The 26,541-nt window shown below is 35.6% G+C and overlaps 1 protein-coding gene across 2 annotated transcripts in view; it reads left to right on the top strand.

Moving 5' to 3' along the window:
- The window catches only part of ADK (adenosine kinase), a gene marked incomplete at both ends in the record, with an annotated part of 417,072 nt that overhangs the window by 372,748 nt on the left and 17,783 nt on the right, over positions 1–26,541 (top strand). For both annotated transcript variants that reach the window (XM_084245203.1, XM_084245202.1), the window contains one exon: positions 20,784–20,870. In XM_084245203.1, the coding sequence (XP_084101329.1) occupies positions 20,784–20,870 (87 nt within the window). The remainder of the gene's footprint in view (positions 1–20,783; positions 20,871–26,541) is intronic.

The following is a 26,541-nucleotide window of genomic DNA, read 5'->3' as shown; positions in this document are numbered from 1 at the left end:
TGAGCTTTTCTTTTAGAATCTGGTTCTTTTCAAATCAGAAAATGAATGGCTTTCTGACAGTGTCATCCTGTCTGTGGATCAGAATCAGAGCAATGTAAACTCTGGTTACTAAAAGTTAATTCCATAAGTAGAACCTATTGTAGATATATTGGAAGCCAGAGGCATTTTCCAAAAGTAGTTGAAATTGGGCTATGTGATATAAGAGAATCTTCGAAAAGAATTGCTTTTTGATGCTTGGGGTGTGATCTATCAGATGCCTTTATAATAATACTGAAGTATGAATAGGTGAACGTATCCATACCCTTTTATACAGTATTCTTGGAATGTTAATAATACTAAAAATACAAAATATCTACATATGATAAATTAAAATCAACCTTAATACATTGGGGAACGTATATTATTTACTTGATGCTACCATTAAAGATAATACATCAGTTTGAGAATATCTTTATGCATTATGTTAGATAGAAAAATAAACTAGCACAATGAATTTGTTCATTTTATAAAACTTTCTTTAAATTGCCAGTTGTTTTTAAAAGAACATACTCCTTTTAATTAACTGTACAAATTTAGCTACCCTAAAGTAGCATAGACTACTAGTGACTTAAGCTCTAGGGTTTCATTAGTACAGTGATGACTTAATTAACAAATCCTCTATGAACAAAACCTCTTTCCCTAAGACTGGCCATGGTGCAGCAAGCATGAGGAAGGATCAATTTTCTCTGAGCTACATTGGTGGCAGCAGGGACTAATGAGGCAGGGCCTTGAGAGTGGCTCTCTCTCAGTTCTGAGTCCTCGGGGGTTGGCTAGAGCTGATTCTGAGGGCACTGCTGCTCTCTTGAGACCTACACAGCCTGGTTACCCAGGTGTTGAAAAAACAATTTCTGTGCCAAGACCATATGTGGCTTTTAAGAGACTCTGCAGGACTCTTGCTTTAGGCAGAACATTTCTGGTGTGGAATGAGTGGTTAGAAAATAGCAAAGAGGAAATCCCATGTGATAGGAAACTTCCACTTGTCTTCTATGTGCTCAGTTACTGCTTTTTCAATTCTCTGTACTCCATTTTATTCAAATGTAAAATGAAAGGATTGGCTCAAAAAATACATCTCTAATGTATTGTTCAGTTCTTAAGGAATATATGTCTAGATCAGGATTCAGCAAACTGTACAGGGCTATACAGTAAATATTTTCAGCCTTGTAGGACATATGATTGTAGTCACAGCTGCTCAACTCTGCCTCTGCAGTGTGAAAGCAGCCATATGTAACAATATATAAACAAATGGGTGTGATGGAAAAATATTCTTTGCTCATGAATTGGAAGAATTAACATTGTTAAACTGGCCATGTACCCAAAGCAATATACAGATTCAATGCAACCCCTATCAAAATTTCAGTGGCTTTCTTCAAAGAAATACAACAGGGCCTCCCCGGTGGCGCAGCGGTTGAGCGCTGGGTTGCGAAGCTGCCCGCGGCCTCTGCGGCACCGGTTCGATCCCCGGCTGCTCCCTGGCCACCGGAGGAGGGTCCCACATGGCGTGCAGACCTCTCCTGCCGCCCGCTGCTCCCCTCAGCAGTGTACTTCGGTCCTTCTGCCTGCTCTGCTCCCCGCTCTGGCTCTGGTGAATTCTCTCACCCTCCCGCGCTTCTGACTGTACCCAGTGCATGTATAAACCAAACAAACAAACAAACCAGCAAACAAATAAATAAATAAAGCATGCCTCTATAAAAAAAAAAAAAAAAAAAAAGATCCTTTAAAAAAAAAAAAAGAAATACAACAGATATTACTGAAATATATATGAAAACAAAATTGATGCTGCATAGCCAAAGCAATTCTGACCAAAAAAAAAAAAAAGATAGAGGTATTGAACACCAAGACTTCAAGCTATACTGCAATGCTATATTAATGAAAGTTGTGGTATTGGGATACAAATAGACACACAGACCAAGCAACGGACACAATTGAGAACCCAAAAATAAACCCATACTTACATGGTCAGTTAATTTACAATAAAGGAACTAAGAGAATACAAAGGAAAAAGTAAAGTTACTTAAACAAATGGTGTGGGGAAAACAGATCAGCCACATGCAAAAGACTAAATCTAGAGCACTGTCTTACACCATTCATAATAATTAACTCAAAATGATCTAAAGACCTGAATATAATATCTGAAACCATAAAATACTTAGGATAAAACATGGCAAAACATTTCAAGACATTGGCCTCAGGGATGTCATTAGGGACTTGAAACCAACAGCACAGGAAACAAAAACAAAAATTAACAAATGGGACTACATCAAACTACAGAACTTCTGCATGGTGAAAGAAACTATCACAAAAACAAAAGACAACCTATTGAAAGGAAGAAAGTATTTGTACATCATACATCCAACAAGTGGCTGATATACAAGATCTACAAATAACTTATGCGACTCAACAACAAGAAAACAACCCAAATGAAAAACCGGGCCTCAGAGCTAAATAAACACTTCTCCAAAAAAGACATACAGATGGTCAACAAACACATGAAAATGTACTCATCATCAGTTCTCATTGGGAAATCCCAACCACAGTGTGATACCACCTCACACCCTGTGAGAATAGCCTTTATCAAAAGAACAGAAGCAGTAGTTGTTGGCGAGGATGTGGAGAAAAAGGAACTCTTGCACACTGTTAGTGGGAATGTATACTGGACCATACCCTGTGAAAAACAGTATGGTGTTTCCTCAAAATATTAAAAATAAATCTACCATATTATCCAGCAATTCCACTCTGTGGTGTATATCTAAGGAATGCAAAAAAAAAAATTAATTTGAAGGGATATATGCACTCCTGTGTCAGCACTATTTACAGTAGCCAAGTTATGGAAACAACCTAAGTGCCCAGTGACACAAGTGGATAAAATAGAAGTGGTTTATATAAACAATGAAATACTACTCAACTATATTTTTAAAAAAAGAAGATGAAATCTTGGTATTTGTGACAACATGGATGGAACTGGAGGGGGCTATTATATGCTAAGCAAAAAAAAAAAAATCGAAAGAAGAAAGATAAATACAGGATGTGTTTCACTTGTGTGGAATATGGATCTGTTTTCTCTTTAGTGTCCTTTATTGGTTCTCCACTATCAGGCCTGTCTACTTTTAGTGCATGTATGTCAAACTTTACTTCTGTTTAATATTGGTTTTAAATAATAAATCAATCAAAGGTTGTTTTAATTAACTGAGGCCTATTGTATATGAAGGGACCAGCATAGTAGCATTTTATCAGCCTAGAGAACTTTATAAAATATTATTGAGCAGCTCATTTCATCTAACACTGGGCTCTTTACTTTCATGGCTTTAAAGCATCAAATCCTTACTGGCCTGTTCCATTAAACATAACAGTGAGCACAGCAAAACTGAAATATTCCTTGCACTTAGAACTTGTCCACAGTGAACAAGTCTACTGTTCCACCTCCCAGAAATATAGCCCTCTGAGATTCTCTCAGTGTATATCTGCCATGAAGTCAAAACTGTTTCACAATAATACCAAGATATTATTTGCCTTTTCACTCTAAATTTCAGTAGAATTTTCCAGAAATGACATAATGTGTGATGTAGCAACAGATTGAATACTGAAACAGATATGAGAATCCAGCTGTCTTCTATTAAGCCAAACATTAAAAAAAATTAGCAAAAAATGTAAATGCCACTTTATTCACTAATATTTTTCTTTCAAGAATATTATTTTTCATAAATATATAAAAACAGATTTCTTAATAGGTATTTTTAAAGTTGTTTTAATTTTTAATAGAGTAAATATTATAATTCATAAACAAAAGCTATTTAGGGTCTTCAGTTCTTAAGAGTATTACAGTAATCCTAGAACCAAAAACTTTTAAATTCCTTTCTCTAAAGTATCAATTTTAATTGTAATGCTCTGATCTCATGGTTACTGATACCATCCTCAGCATATAAAATATTCACTGAAATTCCCAGTCAGTGATAACAAATATTAACAATTTAGTAAATATCCTTCCAGACATCTTTCTACTGAGTGCTTGTACACTCCATTTTATTCAAATGCACAACATAATTTTACATATATAGAATTGTCCTGTACTTTTACAAACTTTTTCTTATCGGACACTTAAGTCTAATTTTTCTCCTGTTAATTCCCTGAATTCTTATAAAATCCTCAGATCCTAAAAAAAATGTACAAGGTAGGAAAAGGTATGCCTGCAAGCAGTGGAGGGAACCCAGTGAGCTGTGGTGGAAGGTTGTTGGTACTTTGGTGGTAGATGTAGTATGGTAACATAAATTTGAAAAGGTGTGAGCCAGTACTCCTAAAACATACACAGTACGATAAACCATTACTACCTCAATTTTTTTAAAAAAGGGATAAGGATCATCTTAGCCCATTCCTAAAACAATTCAAGAATTCTGTCTAAAACACTATTGGCAGATCCAGGCATTTCAGTTTTATAAACACCTACATATTAGGAAATTTTTCCTTCTATTCTTCATCTGACCCACATTTACTATACTTCATTCTGGTTTTCTTATTCTGATTTTTCAATTCACAACTTCTTTTCTATGTCTAATCTGTTAAGCCTGTCCATTGAATTCTTAATTCCAGTTTCCATATTTTATAGTTTAGACATCTCTGCTAAAAGTCTCAATTTTGCTTTTAACATTTGATCAATAGGCATAGTCATTAAAGTTTCCCTTGGATAAGTTCAATATCTAGAACCACTCTAAACTACTTCTATTGGTTATAATTTCTTGTTTGGGCCTTCCTGTTGGCACAAGGGGTTAAGTCTCAGACCATGAAGCTGTCCGTAGCCTCTGCAGCACTAGTTCGGTCCCCAACCAGGGAGCTGACACATGGCACAGCAGACCTCTTCTGTCTCTCCCACTGCTCCCCTCAAGAATATTTGTGTATTTCAGTCAATCTACCTGTTGTGTATTTCAGTCACTCTACCTGTTCTACAGTAGACCTGTTTCTACTGTCTCTGGTGAATCCTCTCACCACATCCCTCATACCACTGGCCTGTACCCCGGTTATGTGTATATAAATAAATAAATCTTTTTTAAAATATTAATAATTTCTTGTTTGCCTTAATATTTTGCTCCTTTCTTAATTGTAAGTGAGATGTTATGTTTGGAAAATTATTTTGTAAAAATAATTTGAGGGTTAGGATGATTTGTGGTTGCTTTTGGCAGCATGGGAATACTGCCACACTGCAGTCATCTTAATCTAACTTTAGGAATTTAGTTACTGGATGCTAACCTACAGTTCATGACCTAGGCCTCTCTACTTCCTGTTTACACTTAATCCTAGGAGCTAACCCTCTGTGTTCCCAAACTAAAGTAAGGCAAATTTTCTGGGTTTGTGTCTGTCTTGACAGTCTCTAGATTCTAAATTTTGTCCCTCTGGCAATATCAGACACTAGACACACCTCTCTGGGTTCTATCATTCCTTATGTCCTAGCATGGCAAGTCTTCACTATTTTGTTAGGCCTTCAATACCTTCAAGCACATTATTTTTTTTTTTAAGATCCATCATTGGCACATTTTTATCATCTGTACCACATTCTTCCAGATGTGTTACAGCAGCTCTTGAATGTTTAATCTGACACTGTGGTTCAATATGAAGACATTGAATTCAACTAAATAGTTATTCTGTATCTTTCATCTTATAATTTTGAATTCTGTTAAGATTAAAACTCGTTATGCTTTCTTAATGTATGTTTATTAACAAGGTTAGGTAAAGATAGCAGCCTAACAACCCTTAAAATCATTTTTTTTTTAAGATTTATTATTTATTTATTTATACTCACAAGTACTGAGGTCTAGGCCCCAAGTGGAGGGGTGGGGTGAAAGACTTCACCAGAGACAGAGTGGGGAGCAGCAGAACAGGCACATTGACTGAAATACACTGCTGAGGGGAGCAGAAAGTGAGACAGGAGAGGTCTGCTGCTCCATGTGGCTTAACTCCCTGACAGGATTGAACTCATGTCACAGTGGCTGGCAATAGCTTGATAATGCTGAGACTTAACCCCTTGCACCACCAGGGAGGCCCTAACCCTTAAAGTCTTATTGAATTTCAATAATACATGTTTTTATTTTTCTCTTACATGGTTGTTTTCACTCAGTTAGCTCTTTCCTTCATTCCAGGATCAATGCTGCAGGGCAGCCCCAATCAGGAACATGCTATTGTGTTAGAGGGGAATGAAGTGATGTATTACAACTTCATTAGCGCTAAATTTTCCATACTAACTTTTCCAGGATTTTTATTTCAGTGGTTTCATTTTTCTAAACTTTTGATGACATTCTTTCCATTTATTTGCAATTCTTCTCTCTTCTTTTAATTACTTAAATGTCTTTTCCCCAAAAGTGGGGATCTACTATCCCTTATCCTTTCATTCACAAGAGATGTCCATAAATTCAAAACAGAGATTCTCAGTTCTCCCTATATTTATGAAATTTTTCTAGCTGTTCTCCTATTGCTGTCCACAGTGTTTTTAGAATGTACTGGGATTTTCTTCAGTGTCTGAAGCTAGTGTGGAATTTTATTTTCCTCTATCAGAACAATTCCTACCATTCTTGTATGGAAATCTCTTATGTGATGATTTTTCTCTATGAGTAAAATACACTATTGAACAACATTGAAGATTTTATTTTTAATTTAAAATAATAGTTATTTAAGAATAAGATGGAATTAAAGACTACGAACAGGAGAAAGATGTTTCTCTAAAAATAATTCCTGTGTCAAAAAGCTGCAAGTGCTTCCACTATTTTGTGACCCCTGAATGATGTCTGCTCTCATTGTACTAAATCTAATAGTAATTGATCCCAAAGAAAATCACAGAATTCCCTATTGTTAACTTTAGAAATGCATTGATGAGTACTTTGTTTGATGGGATAAAAGCTTCAATAAGTGATGCCCCACCTGAGTGGTTAATTTCAAAATATTGTTTGTCTACTACATTGTTGTCAGTGACAACGAACAAGAACTTTTAGGAGCAGTTGGCTATCTAATAATGGGAAATTTCAAGGCTATGCAAATTGTGCCAGTTCAGCCCAGCTCTTTTCTCTATTATCATATCAATTGAGTCAGTTCATAGTAGACAAAGCAAGGTTATGGGAACCACCTAGAGCATCATGCACCATTTAACATCAATGCAGCATACATGACATCTGCAACTTCAGTCTTATTAACAGAGGATAGAATGGAAGGCAATAAACAGCTTTCTTCATCATTTAATTGCAAAATAGTATTTCCTAATGTTTTCATTGTTTATCAACAGGAACTTCATCAATAATTGTATAATTATGGTTGCCTAGATTACAGTGCCCTTATGCATCTTGTCATTTATTACAGAGAACTTTGAATTTAATCTGAATTTGAACACAATTCAAGACTCATAATATAAGTCTCTTGAAATGTGTTTGCATAATTCAGATATTTTTGTGTAGTGGAAGAATGGCAGTTTATGATTCCTCAATCACTTTGGGGATTAAGTTAACACAGGGAAAAGACTGAAAGGCTGTGGAAAAATGAGGGGAAGCCACTAGTTAGATTCAAACATAGACTCATTAAACATGAGAGTAGGTTGTGTTCTTTAGAATTAATCACAAGTAATTAGATGTTTGCTTAGGCCAAAATTGGGCTAAATTAAAACAGAATTATTATGTTCAGGTCTTCCCCTTAGTCTCTATATTTAAAGGGGGCTGGAGGAAATGACAGAAAACTAAAATATAATGAACAAAAAAGTATGGAGTCCAAAGTTAGCAATTCCAAATGTAGAGGAAAGGCTTGACATATCTGTTCAGCCTTTACCTCTGTTGCTTTTGAAGCCTGATAGTGCCACTACTTCTAACAAGCAAAATGTTAGCATTTACAGTAAGCAGTAAGCAGCCAAGTGCCTCCTTCAGTCTCTCACAACGAGGTTTCTTTTGGCACACAGTGAAAAATATCCAAGAATAATGAGAAGAAATAATTTTAGCTCAATAACAGTTATTGGTGTAATCAGTGAAAGTTGTCTTACAATAGAGCATGAATAGAAAAATGTGAAAAACAATAGGTGTATTTTAAAGTGAATAAGGCAGGGGTGATCTGAAAAGCTTGTCTTTTCTAAATATGAAAATCTCATATTTCTACTTAATTTATATTTAAGAAAAATCTGAGGCAGATTCATGAAATTGCATTTTGTGGTTTTTCCACCTGTTTATTCAGATAAAGTAGATTTACATTATTGTATCTGCTTTGGGAGTTAAAGGTTTAAACCTTTACAACTGTATATTTTCACACCCTACCCACTACCAATGCCCCAATATGAAATTGCATTTGAAATACTTTAAATTGTGCCAAGAATTCCTCCTTTGCCCAAATTAAAATTTTTCAATTGAGTAAGCCCTGGTTGAACTGGGATGTACCTTTCCAATTGAGCAACATCATCATTTTCTTTAAAAAAACACACACACAACAAGCACCCTAGAATTAGACCACTTTCTCCCCCAACTAATCTTTACTGATGACTTTAATAATTCTAGAAGCAAATTTTTCTTCCCTTCTCAGATTATTTTTTTAAGATCACATAAAGAGGACAAAGCTACCATGACAAATTAGTCACAAAGCATATAAAAATAGAGATTTTGTTTCTTTTTTTTTTTTTTGGTTCTTGGGTATAATGGACATAGAGGACACTTAACTTAATATGATAGTTAATCAGTCATTTCCTCTGTAAGCAATATTAAGAACTGGTTTATAAGAGATAATAGTCTGACCTGTAGATTGCTTAACATTGTGGTAAAAGACTTTTAAAAGTAAATACAGTCTCTACTACAAACTTGATAAAGTTCCAGGTCTGTGCAGAATAAAAGCAGAAATTTTATATACATATATATGCCACTTACCTGAACACCTCAGGGAGCACATTTTTCTAGGCTGGGGCTTTGCAATAAATGTCTGGATACTACCAATTCTGACACATGTGCCACTTTCCTTTTAAGAACTTAACTCTGCGAAAACTTGAAAATGTTCTAGTTCCGTGCAGGACGAGAGTAGAGATTTTATTTACATATATATGCCATTTAGCTGAACACCTCATGGAGCACTTTTCTCTAGACTAGGACTTTGCAATAAATATCTGTGAACTATAATTTCTGAGACATGCAACATTTCAAGAACTTACATGCAAACATTTTTCAGGAACTTTTTCTAGTTTTATCAAAACTACTCTCATGATAACTTTGTCCAAATGAATCCCAGTCTCTGTTTAGGGGGTAATCGATAAACTATAAATTAATGCTCCATAATTCACATTATAATGCACATGTAATTATTTTGAGATGAGGCAGGTCCTATGCATTTAATTTACAGCTATAATTAAGTAAACTCATTTGATACAATTAGGTGAACCTAAAAGGATCATAAGTTTGTGCATATAATTATCAAAGTATGTTCGCAACCAATTTCTGGAAAACTCAACGCTGAGTTGCACACTACACTACAATTTTATCTTCTTGGACCTCCAGTAAATTAAAATGCATTGTGAATTGTGAGAAACCCACTTGGAGGGTTGGCTTTTTTAAAGTTATGTTTGTAATTTGCCATTTGAAAAAATGGGCTTAAGAATACAGAAGTTCTATCTCTGAAAAAAAAACTCTTCACCAGAAATGAAGGAGAAATTAAGACATTGCTACTTAGGCAAAAATTTAGGAAGTTCATTGCTAGTAGACCTGTCCTACCAGAAACTGTGGCAGGCTGCGCTACGCTGACTCTTGACAAGGTCCGGGCCGTCCTCTCCTCTCTGAGACCCCTGACATGACATCCAGCTGGAGCTGGTCTCTAGCAAGAAATGACAAAGGGAATCTTTCAGGCTAGAATGAAAGGACACTAGACAGTAACCAAAGCCAAATGAAGAAATGAAGAACCCCAGTAAGAGTAACCATAGGTTAATGTAGTAGCCAGTATTATAATTTTTGTTTCTAACTCCTCTTTTATGCGTGTTTTAAAAGATAAAGATGTTAAACAATAATTGAAAATACCTGTTATGTACATACACATATAAAGATGTGTCTTATAACAGTATAAGAGGGAGGGCAGAGATGTGCAGGAGCAAAGGTTTTATGTGCTGTTGAAGCTAAGTTGGTATTAATTCAAACTAGATTGCTATGTAATTTAGGGTGTTAACCGTAATCCTCATGGTAAGCAATAAGAAAATAACTAAGGAATACAGGATTTTTTTCTCTATTTTGTTAAAATAGCATATGAAAGTGAGTTTTTGAAAACATATACTTGCCTTCTCGCTTAGAAGTTTTTTAAATTCTACTGTCAGTCAATACCAAGTGTTTATTTAGTATGTAAGATAATGGGCTTTCTCCTAGGTTTCAAAAGTACCCCTATTTCTTCCCATTAAATGTATAAATGTATAAGCAAGAAAGAATTATCTGATATCTAGAGTGACTTCTAAGACTTAGAATATGCTAGACAAAATTGTTAGCAGGCAAACTGAGGGTCCCCCAGGACCTCCAAACTAGCACACTCTAAAGGGATTCCGCCATCCACCACATAAAGATAAGGTATATTCTTAGTATGAAAGATCTTTAATAGAGTGATTGTGCATAGAGAAGGAAGAAGAGAAAGAATATATTTCCCAATAAAACATCCATAGTTACCCAACCCTTCATGGGTCAATGTCTAGACAAACAGGGCTGCTGAGGCCTAAAAGCTTGCCACAAGTCTAAGGTACCTTCTAGTGTGAAACCATAGCGAAAAGGACAAATAGGGCCAGGTAAGTCTAGGACAAAAGGCACAAAATTAAAGTACAAATCAAGATAAGGCTCCCCCTATGTCAGCCTCCCCACGTGTCTCTCACCCACGTGTCTTACTCAAGTATCTCTGCATGTCTTTTTATTTTTTTAAAGATTTATTTATTTATTTTATACAAGAGCTGGGGTACAGGCCAGATGTGCAGGCAGGTGAGAGGATTCACCAGAGACAGAGTGAGGAGCAGAACAGGCAAACTGACGAAATACACTGCTGAGGGGAGCAGTGGGCGCGACAGGAGAGGTCTGCCGCGCCACGTGGGATCCTCCCCTGCTGGCCAGGATCGAACCAGCACTGCAGAGGCTGCAGACAGCTTCACAGCACCGTGCTCAACCGCCAGCACCACCAGGGGAGGCCCTCTGCATGTCTTGACTCCATGTGTCTCTCCCATGTCTCGGAAGTCCCTGGTATAAATCCAAAGCCAAAATGAAAGCAGGCCCTTCTTCTCCATGTGTCTCTCTCTGTCTTTCTCCAAGTTCTCCTCTATAGCTTCACCTGGTCACTCAGTTCCACCTCTCATTAGGCAGGACCAGGAACCTGGACCCTTTATATGGAGATTCCTCTATTATGAAATGTTTTAAATCTTATTTTCCAGCCATATCTATGCTCTAAGGAATGTGAAAGTTTGTACCCAGGACTTTGCCTGAAGATGTAAAAGACATTCCTGTCTTTGTACCTGAATGTAAAGAATAGAAGGCACCTATGGTGCCTTTGCTTTCAAAGTATCTAGGTAGTGTCATTACTATGAGAAAATCTGAATTTATCCTCAGATACTCAAATTCTAGATTTCAGAATGAGCTCAACAAAATATGGGTTCTTCTTTTCCCTATCCACCAACCACTATGGTAAAATAAAAAGGAACTGCTTTTTATTACAGCTCATATAAAACATTACTTATGTTGTCTAAAATGAGGTGTTAAAATAGATGAACAAATTGATATCTTACCTATGAGTCCATAGCTGCTTCTTTTATTTCTTTAGTTTACTAGCATAATTTATCAGTACATTAAAAGTGAGACTTTTACATTCATTATTTTATCCTTTCAAAGAATTAACTAGCATAGCATAAATTTATTCTTTCTAGATGTAACTAGTATCTAGACTTAATATTCTACATAATTGATGACTTCAGCTACACTGATTATGATACCCTGACCACTTAGTATTTTGTCTCTGGATTATGTGAAGAAATATAACTGGTTTTGTAGTCTATGAACAGACCAAGTCTAAGCAGGTGACATTTACACATATTAGCGTGCATATAGTGTCCTCTGAAGCTATACAATGTGATGTTTCTAAAATTGAATTATCTCCCGTCTTCATCTCAGAAACAAAATTACTGATTCTTCTATCATTGGATGGCAGAACTATTAGTAGTTTGATATAACAAGCAAAATATAAAGACTTTACAATTAATGGCTTCTATTTTACCTGAGGGTGAGAATTAATTAGTGGCTTGAGAAGAGTAGTAGACTTCTAGAACTTTGGGAAATGGAAGCAGTCCAGGGATCAAACCAGCGCTGCAGAGCTGTGGGTGGCTTTTGCAGCCCAGCGCTTAACCACTGTGCCACCAGGGGAGGCCCTGTATTAATTGATTTAATGTTAACAAAGGTCCTATGATATAATTATTATTGTCCCATTTTATGCATGAGAAAATTGAGGAAGCACTGAGTTTTACTTGTTTATGAGCTGCTAAACGGAAATTTACTAGTAATTGGGATATATGAATGCAAACAGTCTCATTCATATTCTTAACCACAATGGTATATTGCCTCTGTTCCAACTATGGAATATTTATTCCATAATTTAGTCAAATTTACACAAGGTACAAGGTTTGGAATTTAAGTGCCAATTAATTGCTGAATCCTGTTTAATAAAAAAAAAATTTCTTACCAAGATCACCTTTTTTTTCCCAGAAAAAAAGATAATAATTTTGCTTGAATGGCTACTTTGAAATAACATATTCCTTGTCTTTTATTTGCCCCAAAATGCCCCTTTGCCATGGGACCCTTAGCAGATAACAACCTCTGTGAGCTTCACTGTCTTCACTTATAAAATCAGGTCGATATTAATTAACTCAGTGAGAAAACATGAAAGAAAGTAGATAAAGCACATGGTACAGTGTTTGACACACAGTTAGCATTTGAATATATTTTTTTTACTCAAAAACTGCAGTTGTATCCCATTCCCTCATGTATCTAATGTACCAAAAGTTTTGTCTTTCAGCCTCCAAAAAAATGGTCAGATCTCCGCCCATCTTGCATTATTTTTTGCCTTCCTTGACATATAAACTTTCTTCTTTCTCTCTATGCTTCCTGGGGTATGTATAGCTTTCTTTCCTCTCCTCTTCACTGCCCACATCTTTAGGAGCTAATCTAAGTCATTCTCCATGAAACCATCTCCAGTTAAACTTACATTGTCCCTTTTTTCCTTTGAACTCTTGTTGCAGTTTTGATATTACATTATGAAACTTCAAATATTAATTTGTAATGCTTCATAAATTCTTTGACATATGCTAGATTTCTCTTCCCATCTAGATTCTGACTTCCCTAAGAAGATAGTGTCTTGCATACTGCAGGAGAGGAGGAGGGAGAGGGATCAGAGGGAGGGAAATGGATCAGAGGGAAGGAGGGAGGAGCATAGGGGACTGAGGTGATGGTGCACGGGTGCATTGGTGAAGGAAACTATGGAGACTACACCTGAGGGGGTAGGGAGAAGTAAATACTGTTTAAAAATGAACAATGAGGGCCTCCCTGGTGGCGCAAGGGGTCTAAGCACCATACTATGAAGCAATCTGCATCCTCTGCAGCACGAGTTCGATCTCCGGCCAGCCAGGGAGCAACCCACATGGCACAGCAGACCTCTCCTGACTCACCCTCTGCTCCCCTCAGCAGTGTATTTCAGTGGATCTGCCTGTTCTGCTCCCCACTCTGTCTCTGGTGAATCTTCTCACACCCCATACCTCTGGCCTATACCCCAGTTCTTGTATGCATAAATAAATAAATCTTTAAAAATAAATGAACAATGATGTAAAAAAAAATTTTTAAATTAATATAAAAAATAAAATAAAAATAAGATAGTGTCTTGATATTTCTTCTGTATCTCCCCCAAAGAATCTAGCAGATTCTGAAGGGCTCATGGGTAGTATTTAATAAGTACATACTATTTAAAGAAAATAAGTTCCAAATAATTAATTAATTAATTAATAAAAAGGAAAAAAGCTCCTACTTTGGGTATGGATGTGGTGTTATACATCTGAAAAGCATGAACCTGTGTACCCCAAATCATATACAATGTTGTAAATTATCATTACCTTAATAAAAATAATTAATTTAAAATATATCTATTATAGAGAAAAAAAGCTCCTAAAAATGTGCTATGAAATTGAACAGAGCTTTATATTTGGGGTGCTGTATTAGTAATTCTTAATACTTAATCCATGTAATAGTCACAGAAAATAGCTAGAGCAAGTATTATTCTCAGTTTCTAAGTAATAAAAGTGAGTTTAAGTTACAGTGGGACCACACAAGGTTTCTTGGTAAGTAGTATCCACTGATCCTACTCCCAACCCCACCATTCAGTCTATTCTCTATAAGGCCACCAGAATAATGTTTCTAATCAAAGATGAGATCGTGTCACTCTCCTGTTTATTGTTCTACCCCAGATCTTCATATGACTAGTACCTTCTTGCTATTGAATTCTCAATTCAAACCATCTCCTGAAGTAACACCTGTCTAAATTGCCTCTCCTCTTGGTTATAGTCCCCATACAATTCCCACCCCCCTGTTTTGATCCTGCTCCACCCTCCCCCTCTGTAGTGCTCCCCAGTCATACTTCCTCACATCATCCAGTTTTATTTTCCTCCTGGTGATTATTATTGTCTTTTCGTTGTTGTTGTTACTCGTAGATTTTCTGTCTTCACTAGAATGTAGGCCCCATGAGAACAGGATTTGTTTGTTCTAGTCACATCTGTTTTCCCCGTCTCTGCCTGACACATAATAAGCTCTTAACGAGTACTTGTTGAATAAAGTAGCTGAGCCAAAACCACACTAAAAACATGGATCTTTTAAGTCATAATTTGTGGACTTCCCATCATTCCATTAATCCTGCCTTTCATGATAGCACTTATACCTTTGTAAGTACAATAAGAATTGATGTTCAGAATAATGACATTAATGTGCTGTAGGGGTCTCTTTTATCAAAGAAAATTTTCATTCAATTCAATAAACTAAACTAATTAAAGCAGGGATGTCATGGTATATTATCATATTATATTAATACATTTAGAAAGATTTCCAACTAAAAAGACTTTATGCTTTTTCTTTAGTTAACCAGAAAATTAAATTAATCCAGAGCTCTTCATTCCCCAAAAGTCCTTGTTAATTAGGATTGTTCTATAAATCTCTATTATTAGCTGAATTTGTCATCTGTTTCATTACCCTGTTTATTAGGGCAGTGTGAACATAGTGTCTTTGCTCATGTCCTGGTATGTGTATCCTAGCAAAAAGAAAAGCTTTTCCTGGATTCTAATTTTTTCCTGTTCTTTGACACATTCATAATTCATGATGTTCATATGACAACTTAGTTTCCTGTATTGGTTCCTTATAAAATGTAGAAATTATATTATTAACTTGGATGTTAGGTAAGATACTTAAATTTAAGGTCTATTTAAAATGAACCATTATTGCTTTGCAACATTATTTGTGATAACAGAAGATTGAAAACAACTAAAATGTTATCAGTAAATACTGCTTGCTTAAATATTATAGTACAGTATATCAGTACAATGACAATTATACAGCAGAAAAAGATATTTAGAACATTATCTACCAATACAGAAAGATTGCCAAGTGAAAAACAAAAACATGGTCCAGAGTAGCCTGCATAGTATGATACCTTTTTTTTTTTTTTAAGAGAGAGAGAAGGTGTTTTGTTTATATAAGTATAGAGAAATTCTGGAAGGATATAAAAGAAAGCAATAATACTGATAACCATATTGGAAAGTGGAAGAACTAGAAAAATAAAAGTAAGAGATGAGATGGAGATTTTTTTATAGTATACTTTTTCGTAAATTTATATTTTTGAACTATGTGTATACACTACCTATTCAAAAGGTCAAACTAAGAAAAATACACACAACTAAAATTTATTTATGATACTGAACTGGATCCTATACCATTTGTAAAAAATGTTCTAAAAAGACATTAGGGCAATCAGCAGAATAGGAATATAGACTATAGATAAAATAACAATATTATTTTTTAATTTCTCAACTATACTATGGTTACTTAAAACAAACTTTGTTCTTAGGAAATACATACTGAATTATTAAGGAGTAAGGGCATAATATGTGCCACCTTTCAAATCAGATGGTTCGAAAGAACAAACAATTGTGTGTGTGTGTACACACATGTATATGTATGTGTGTGAATGTGTATGTATGTGTGGATATATACACATACATGTGTGTGTATATATATGTAAGGACTGATATTTTGAGAAAACACAGGCCTACCTACCTCTCAACCTGCTATGTATCATCTTCAAGTATATCTTCTCTACAACTTAGAGGTTACATTAGTAAAACAATGACAAAGCAAAGACATTAATAGTACCTTGAACAAATACGTCTAAAGTTATTTATTATAATTAATAGGTTGTATGTTTACAGTGCTAAAATATGTAGTTAATTTGGTGGAGATAAGTCTACAAAAACATTTAATCTAGTTGTTTGGTATGAGTGCCAGAATTTTGTTTTCAGTTAGATATTGTGGCATTTGTATAAACTAATCATCTCTACCATAATTGACTTATCATTATAGGTATGGGAAGATGGTTTGATTCTAACCAGACTGGCTTCTCAAGTGATTAGGTAGTGAAGTTTGTGTTATTATAAAGTGAAGAATAAATTGTTTATATAAAGAGTTGAGAGAATGTTTAAATTCTATTACTTTTTACTTTAAGAAAGCTAAATTTCATTGTTTTATATGAAGGTACTCTGAGGGTATTTTCTGATAGATGACCCTGTCAACTGAATCACTGGTTATTTATTTGCTGTTCTTGGAGAAGCTCATGATTTTGTGGCTTTATAAAAATCTGGAAAATGGGCCTCCCCGGTGGCGCAGCGGTTGAGTGCTGGGCTGCGAGGCTGCCTGCAGCCTATGCAGTGCTGGTTCTATTCCCGGCTGCCCTGCGAGGGTCACACATGGCACGCAGATTCTCCTACCACGCCCGCTGCTCCCCTCAGCAGTGTGCTTCGTCAGTCTGCCTGTTCTGTTCCCCGCTCTGGCTCTGGTGAATTTTCTCACCCTCCCACGCTTCTGACTGTGCCCAGTGCTTGTATAAATAAATAAATAAATCTGGAAGAAAGAAGGGAGGGAGGGAGGGAGGGAGGGAGGGAAGGAAGGGAGGGAGGGAGGGAGGGAGGGAGGGAGGGAGGGAGGGAGGGATCTGGAAAATAAGAATTAATAGTTATCCTTCATACTTTATAAAAAGTTTGGGGAAAATTGAGAAATAATGACTATGAATTATCTTAAATTTATATGCAGACACTCTTAAACAGTGTGTTTTTCTGCACTGTAGGCAAAAAGTTAATTTTGCCACTTGTTCCCATAGCTATTCTAGGCCCAATTCATGTCTACAAAAATTAGATCTCAATGAAAGTAATGTATCTTAGCCCTCATTAGCTGAATAATATCCATACCTGTATCTGTGCCTTCAGATTTAGTGAAATACTATATGTTCATATAGTAAACTGTCTGGAATGGCTATAGCATGGGTCAAGCTGGTGAGTACTTGTTAGTTATGTGGGGGGTTTTATAACTATGTAAACTAGCTTAGGTCATCATTTCAAAAAATCAAAATGTACAAAAAATATAATTGAAATTAAATGTTAGTGAACACTTTAATCCTTTTTCCATTATTTAGAACACATTTCAGAATCTTGCAAATTTTCAGGTTTATTTTGGATGGAGTTCTTATTATATAAATCACTCAGTCTGGACGATAGTAGGGACTGGACTGTATTTTTACTAATTTATGATAACTTTTTACATTCTTAATACTCTTTTTTTTCTTTTTTTTTATATATTTTTTACATCATTCTTCATTTTTGTACCATCACCTGTGCACCATCACCATAGTCCCTGTACTGTTCCACCCCTGTTTTGCTCCTACTCCCCTCTCCCTCCCTGGACATTCAATCCTGTAGAATGTCTCTGGTTTATAGTTGCCTGTTGAATTTTATATTTTCTTTATTATAATTACTTCTTTTTTTTTTCTTAATCCATTATTTGGTTCTTCTACATTCCTCCTAAAAGTGAAATCATCCAGTATTTTTCTTTTTCTTTCTGGCTTATTTCACTGAGCATGATGGTGTGGTACATACATAAAATGGAATATTACTCAGCGATCAAAAAAGATAAACTCATGCCATTCTCAATAACATGGATGGAGCTGGAAGAGATCATTCCTAGTATTTTTAAATAGCTATTTATACTAATAAGTACAAAGACAGAAAATAATTCTACTTTATGTTTCAGGAAACTGAACTTCTCAAGACATCTAAGGATAAAGCATTTCAATGATACTTTATATATATATATATATATATATATATATATATCCAGATAAAAAGTATAGTAAAATCCTATCCATTTAGAATTTTCCGTAATTTTTAGTAATTCTTAAGAGCAAAGTTTGAATAAATTTCTTCCATTGTGAATTAGATTTTTCAAAAATGTTTATCCAACCCCAAATCAGTAACTTTTTCAAACAAAGAGAACAAGGAGTTATATTTAATTGCACCTTACTTACCATTTATATGTAATTGTTTTTAAATTTGTAATCCAGTAATTCTTATATTACCTAAAATGTTTTACAGATAGGTTACATTATTGTATAATATAACCCTATTGTAAATGGTAATGATGTCATTAAAGCTCATTTTACTTATTCATTGCCTATTTATTTTACTTCATAATTGTTAATTTCCTTCATAGTATGACTTGTACTTGCATATAATAAACCAGATTTCTTTATAAATATTTATAGTATCAACCTTCTCCTAAATCTGACTATAGCCCTTTCCTAATTACTTCTTATAAACTCTACTTACATTTTTATACCCTGTATAGCAATATGAATTGTATATTCCCTAGAAAATTTAATTCTTTTTTCTTTTTTTTTAAGATTTATTTATTATTTATACAAGCACTGGGTACAGTCAGAAGTGCGGGAGTGTGAGAGAATTCACCAGAGCCAGAGGGGGGAGCAGAGCAGGCAGAAGAACTGAAGTACACTGCTGAGGGGAGCAGCGGGCTGCAGGAGTGTTCTGCGTGCCATGTGGGACCCTCCTCTGGTGGCCGGGGAGCAGCCGGGGATCAAACCAGCGCTGCAGAGGCTGCGGACAGCTTCGCAACCCAGCACTCAACCGCTGCGCCACCGGGGAGGCCTGAAAATTTAATTCTGATATGTATGCCTTAACTTCCAATTAATCAAAATCTTGTTAGCTGCCATGCAGATCCTGGTGTTACGGAAAGTTAGTTAAAGAGTTTAAATAGATGCTTTTGGTATGGAGTTTTCTTACCATCTATACTCATGATCAAAGGTTTTGGCTAAATGAGCAAGTAATCTTATTATCAGTTTTTCCAAGAGGATTTTTTTTTCATCATATCTGTGCTTGTCTCATATTGAAAGTATCCATGAGTAACAGAAGAAGCAGATAGACTATGCCTTTTGAGATTTTTAGGTTCTTTATCAAGACCTTAAGATCACCTTTCCCTCTTGATCTTAGGTGAGATTGTTTACTACTCTGTGTTCACACCTGTTCCCATAAGGGATGCAGATTTGTTATTTCAGAAGTTCTAACCCCAATAAAAAGCACTATCCAGATTTCATCACAAATGACACCATTCCATTGTCATGTGCCAAGTTTAAAATACTACATTGGGGGCCTCCCCGGTGGTGCAGCGGTTGAGAGCTGGGCTGCAAAGCTGCCCTCAGCCTCTGCAGCGCCGGTTTGATTCCCGGTTGCTCCCCGGCCACCAGAGGAGGGTCCCACATGGCACACAAACCTCTCCTGCCGCCCGCTGCTCCCCTCAGCAGTGTACTTCGGGCCTTCTGCCTGTTCTGCTCCCCGCTCTGGCTCTGGTGAATTCTCTCACCCTCCCGTGCTTCTGACTGTACCCAGTGCTTGGATAAATAAATAAATAAATAAATAAATCTTTAAGAAAAAATAAAATACTACATTAGCTTACTCTATAGTCAAACCAAGCCCTACTCCAGACTACTATAAAACACGAGCCCATTGCACTGTCCCTTTTGTTTTTCCTGGACATTGGATGGTAGCTTTCCTTTTTGCTAGTTCACAGATTGTTTAAAGGAAACAGTGATCCCATTATAAAGAGTAACCAGTTTATAGATTATTTGTAACAAGCCAACTAAAATATTTAATCCTTGATACTGGTATGAAGTATTATAGAAAGCAGTAACATTTTTATTGTGCTATTGTAATTTTCTGTAGAGAAAGAGCCAAAACTCATTATTTATATATTTTTAAATTTATGCCTCTCTATATCCAAGATTTCACTGCCAGAAATGCAGTCAGGCTTGAAGCTTTATTAGAGTTCCATGATCCAATCTTGAAAACACTTCCTTTAGCTCATAGTTTTTGTTTAAGTATTTGTACTTCTACCATTTACAGTCATTGCCCCCCAAAAAAATCTGAACTGGGTTTAACTCTAACAAAACACATATAACATCTGTCTGCTGAAAATTATCATAAAAATATTGCTTACATCTTGCACCTTGATTCCCAAGTGCTCATGTATAGATTGTTGGGTTCATGTTTCTGACACTCTCCTTTAGTGATGAATGTTGAAGGAACTTCAACTTTACTGGTTGAGTTTTTGTATATTGAGTGTTAAAAGAAAAGTCAGTCTGCCTTTCTTTGGCTCTAATTGCAGAAAGTGAAGTCACCACTTTTGCTGTCTTGGATCAAGACCAGAAAGAAATTGTTGATACCAATGGAGCTGGAGATGCATTTGTTGGAGGTACAAACTCATTTATTTCATACTTATAAGTTAAACATTTCCTTTAACCTTTGTCTTTACCATATAGCCAAGATTTATGAATTTAATAACTTTCAACTTCTTTTATGTTATTGACTCCTAATGTTCTTTCCTTTCATATGCAACTATCATTGTGAGTATTATAAGGATATTTTACAACAAGAAAAATATGTATTTTGGCTTAAAGATGATTTGCTATTTTCTTACGCCCCAGTCATTTTCACAAGATTAATTGTGTCTGTCAGAGTGTTGCATAAACATGCTACATCGATATATACTACGAATATAGTATATTCATAGACCTTCAGGCTTAAATGTTAACACATTGCTGTTCTTTAAAACAAATTGTGGTGAATATTAAGCAGTATGCTAATAACTAAAGAAGATGTCTTTGGATTTTATCACGGGTGAAACATGTTTCTAACAATAGTTGCATGTTTATTGTACTAGAAAGGGTTAAATTTTGTCTGGTTCAGACTCAGTAAGAACTAGTACTCTTTATAAGGACCAAATCATTTTTGGAATGAATACTTAAAAATAAGATCAAGACAATTGGAAGATTCTTGGCTTGATAAGTTAGGCTGATCTAAAACGTGGTTCAAACGTTCTTTGGATAAGTCTGAACTCCTTCTAGTAAATGCAGTTAAGCTGGGTTAGAGTCTTTAAAAGGCTTTAGATCCCTGAATGATAGCCTAGAAAAGTCCTTTCTGAGCTGTGTTTATTTCTCAGTTTCTCTAACTTCAAAAACAATTGGACCTAACCATTTTCCCTCATCCTTGGAAGATATTTTGAATCATAGGAAACATTTCAGTCTGTGTGATGATTTTATTTTAATATTGTTCAAATTATGAATATTCTTCTCTTTTAATGATCTTTTTCACCAACATAAACATTTCCTTTTTTCCTTCTTTGAAATTATTCTTATCTAGTCTTAAGTGAGCTATTAGCTGTTAGATTGATAACATGTTCCACGTCCTGTTATTTAGAAAGAGCATGTACTATGGCTAACTTTCTACTTATTGTTATGCTTGCATCTTTAATTTCTTTACTCTAAAAGGCTTCATCATTGATTAAATTATTATGCAGCTAATTTCCTATTCCAGACTACTTCATGAAGGCTAAATTTCTTTAATGTATTGAAGAAATGCTATTATTTTCTGGTTAGAAATTGGCTAAATCAGGTATTTTAGTATAGAAGCTTTCCGACTTGTGTGCTGTGTATACCTTATTTAAGTATAGATATATCTCACTTTATTGCACTCTGCTTCATTGTCAGAGATACTGCGTTTTTTATAAAACACCACACCAGCCCCCGCCTGCCCCAAAAAAAAAATTACAGCTCACTGAAGCACAGATGCTTGGCACTTTTTAGCAATATTTTTAATTAAGGTATGTACATTGTTTTTTAGACATAATGCAATTACACACTTAACAGACTACAGTACAGAGTAAAAACAGCTTTTCTGGGAAACTAAAATATTCATGTAACTCAATTTATTGCAGTGTTCGCTTTATTTTGATAGTCAGAAGCAAAATCACACTATATCTGAATTGTGCCTATTTTAAAATATTTTAAACAGTAAGTATTCTATTTTACTGTGTTTAATACATCATGCGGTCTTTATAGATACGATGGTGACCTAATTAACAACTATCACCATCACTAGGTCCCATCCCGGGGCTGCCTGGCCTTAACCAACAGATTCCCTTATAGACACCTAAACTACTTGTAATATTTGTAGTACTAGGAAAGAACATAAGGCATTTTTGAGGGAGAGAGAATACATTCTCAGCATACCCATCTGTATTGTGGTTAGGATGATAAATGAACTACCTCATCAAAGCACTTGGGCTTTTTGTTAGAGGATTTTTCAGCCTCATTTTAGCTCACTCTGCTATATAACCTCATTAGATACTTATTGTTTGGGTACGTTAGGCAAGTGAAAAAGACAGAGTGTGGAATAGGGATCTGCAAACTTTTTTGTAAAGGACTAGAGAAGTGAATATTTTGGACTTTGCATATACCTGCTATATTGCGTATTCTTCTTGATTTGTTTGTTTGCTTGCTTTTTGTTTTGTTTTTGCCTTTTTACAACACTGTAAAAACCTTTCTTAGTTCTTCAGCTGTACAAAAGCACACCACAGGCTATAGTTGACCCTTCAGCTATAGTTTGCCAATCCAATCCCTTGTGTAATTGTTGGCAGCTTACTCACTTTATTCATTTTATCACACTCTGGATCCAAACAGTGAATTTCACCATATAATGTTGAAATCAGTATGGAGAAAGCAGAAGGCAGGCTGAAACTAGGCAGAACTTTATTGGTAATGCCTCAATTAAGTAGCCTTTTTTCCTCTTTAAACCTACTCTGATCAGTGCCTAGGATAATTAAATCCTAAAAGAATGCACTTACAGTGAGATGAACACTCTAATGTCATTTTACTAATGTAATATTTATGTTGGCATGCTCAACATATAGTCTATGAAAATCAAGTTATATATTAATAGCAATAGATAACATTTATATAATCAATAAATATCTTAACCACTACTATCCAATAGCTTAAGCACTTTAAGTATATTGATTCATTTTATATTCCTAAAAACTTATTTTTAACACCATTTTATTTATTAGAAAACTGAATCACAGAGCACTAAATTCACCTAAAGTCTTGTAGCTGAAAAATAGAAAAACTAGGATTCAAACTCAGGCAGTCTGGCTTCTAAGTCAATATTCTTACTCACTGCACTGGATTGCTTCTCTAAAACTTATGGGGAAATGTCATCACTAAGAACCACAGACTAACGAGCTTTACTGACAAAAGCTTGCCAAAGAGAATCTTCCTATTATCTGAACAGATGACTTATTTATTGAGCAGTAACTTTACAACGTACAATTTTTTTGTTATAAAAGACTGAGGACACCAGGGTAAGATTGTTGCAGAAAAGAAAGAGAAAGTGAAAGGGAAGAGATCGAAGGACTATAGTCCCTGGTGAGTTTGAACCAGAAGCTTTTTGCTAAGCAGTAGAATTGATTGCTCTACAGAGATACAGAAGCCAAATCATAAACTTGCCTGGTCAGCATGGAATCCAAATACAAGGAGTTATGTGAGTCAACTTTTTAATAGCCCTAAGCTGATGCATCCATCTTACAATAGAGATGTTAGTTGGAAATACTCAAAATCTATTGGTTAATACTATACTAGTATTGGAAATACTCCAATACTTGAACATGAATAGAAATGCAATAGCAACTTTTACATTTACTATATACTTTATACTCTTCTTTGTTTTGCCTGATTAACATAACTCCTTTCTAAATGACCCCTTTATCTTTAGTTAATATATTCCTCCTATTACTTTCAAGTGTTGCTGGCTTAAAGTACTTCTGTCTTTTGTGACTTTGCATAACTATATTCCAGTCCCAATTCAAGTTCTTGGGTAAAGCATCACTTCACCTAGCATGTGCTAGTTATATACCCCAGCACTAGAGTGCCATGTGTTCTTTTTAGCCACTTAAAAGATATATGACGGGTCTCCCTGGTGGTGCAAGTAGTTGAATCTTAGCTCTACGAAGCTGTCCGCAGCCACTGCAGCAGGAGTTCAATCCCCGGCCAGGGAGCTGACCCACATGGCGCAGCAGATCTCTCTTGACTCACCCGCTGCTCCCCTCAGCAGTGTATTGCAGTCATTCCACCTGTTTTGCTCCCCACTCTGTCTCTGGTGAATCTTCTCACCCACCACAACTCTGGCCTGTATCCCAGTTCTTATATGCATAAATAAATACATCTTTAAAAATAAATAAATAAAATAAAAGATACATGACTACATCATAGATTTTCGTGTATAATTTTAAAGTATACATAAATTAAATTCATAGTTCAATCTCAAAGATTTAGTGACAGTGACAAATCCATCTATTCTCTACAAGCATACCTTCTTTTTCTATTTGGAGATCTTAAGCACTTTGTAACATTGCCCTTTATTTGTCACTAGTCAGTCCTGATGGAACTACCCTTTCACATTCTCCCTCAAAAGCCCAAGTGCTACGATTGTACCATTGGAAATGGAGACAATTCTATAATCTCTAAGTATGATTTCCTAATATCCCAGGTCAGGAGAAAATTTCTTCCTGTTGTCCTGCTGTGCTTTGTCACAGCAGGTCTGCCTTTTCATTTGGAACCCTCTTTGTCACTGCCATAGTAACAAATGGAAACATTGAGAACATTTTGTGACAGGCACTGTCATTGTTCCGTTGAAATCTCTTCCCCTGTGTCTTCCTAGTAAATGAAACTGAGAAGAAAAATCATAACAAATAACATGAAAGGAGACCTAATCAATATGTTCCCTGTGAGCTGTCAATACCAGCCTGTTTTAATCTGATCTGATTTAGTCATATGTTTTATGGCAGCTGCAGGAATATGCCCTAGACCTACAAATCACCTTTAGACCAAAAATGAGTGTGCCTTTGAAAGATTATTCCCAGGTACATATGTGTAACTCTCAGATAAAAGACTAGGAATCTCACCCAAGGGCCAGCATTCTTAGATTAAAAAAGGTTTAAGTGTGGTTAAGGGTCATACATAGGTTAGAACAGTTTATTCTAAATGATAGTGAAGTAATTGTGCTGCCTCTAAATACTTATTATCTTCAGATTTCTCATGACAACTTTAGCAGGGAAGTCTACTAAAAAAGATGTTACCTACAAATATGCAAATGACTCTTAAAGCCATATGCAAATGACTCTTTTTTTTTTTTTATAAATTTTATTGTTATATTCCCCATACAATTGCAGCCCCCCATTCTGACCCCAATCCCTCCCCTCCCGCCCACGCCCCCCTAAAAGTGTCTCTGGTTCATAGTTTTTTGTTGATTTTGATTTTCACTTTCTTATAGTTATTCATTTTCCTGGTCCCTTATTTAAGTTTTCTAGATTCCTGCTATGAGTGAGACCATCCGGTATTTTTCTTTTTCTTTTTGGCTTATTTCGCTGAGCATGATCCCTTCCAGCGCCATCCATGTTGCAGCAAATTGCATGTGTTTATCTTTTTTGAATGCTGAGTAATATTCCATGGTATATATGTACCACATCTTCTTGATCCAGTCATCTATTTTTGGGCATTTGGGTTGTTTCCAAAGCTTAGCTATTGTAAACAGTGCTGCTATAAACATAGGGGTGCAGGTGTTCTTTGGAATTGATGTTTCTGTGTCCTTTGGATAAATACCTAGGAGTGGAATTGCTGGGTCATATGGAAGCTCTATGTTTAGTAGGTCCAGAAATCTCCACACAGCTTTCCACAGTGGTTGGACCAGTTTGCACTCCCACCAACAGTGCAGAAGAGTTCCTTTTTCTCCACACCCTCGCCAACATTTGTTGTTGCTAGTTTTTTTAATATGTGCCATTCTCACTGGTGTAAGATGGTATCTCATGGTAGTTTTGATTTGCATTTCCCTGATGACAAGTGATGTTGAACATTTTTTCTATATGCAAATGACTCTTAAAGCCACTTAGCATCATGTTAGTAATTATGATATTTTCTATCTAATGAAAAAATTTTATTTCACTCTCTAGTTATATTCAGAAAAGAATTATGGTTAAAAAAAAGCATTGTTTTGGGGCTCCCTAGCGGTGCAAGGGGTTAAGTCTCACCACT

Source organism: Talpa europaea (assembly GCF_964194135.1).
Source record: "Talpa europaea genome assembly, chromosome: 10".
NCBI classification, from domain to species: domain Eukaryota; kingdom Metazoa; phylum Chordata; class Mammalia; order Eulipotyphla; family Talpidae; genus Talpa; species Talpa europaea.
Note: the sequence above shows the minus strand (reverse complement) of the source record. Positions and strands in the feature narration are given on the sequence as shown.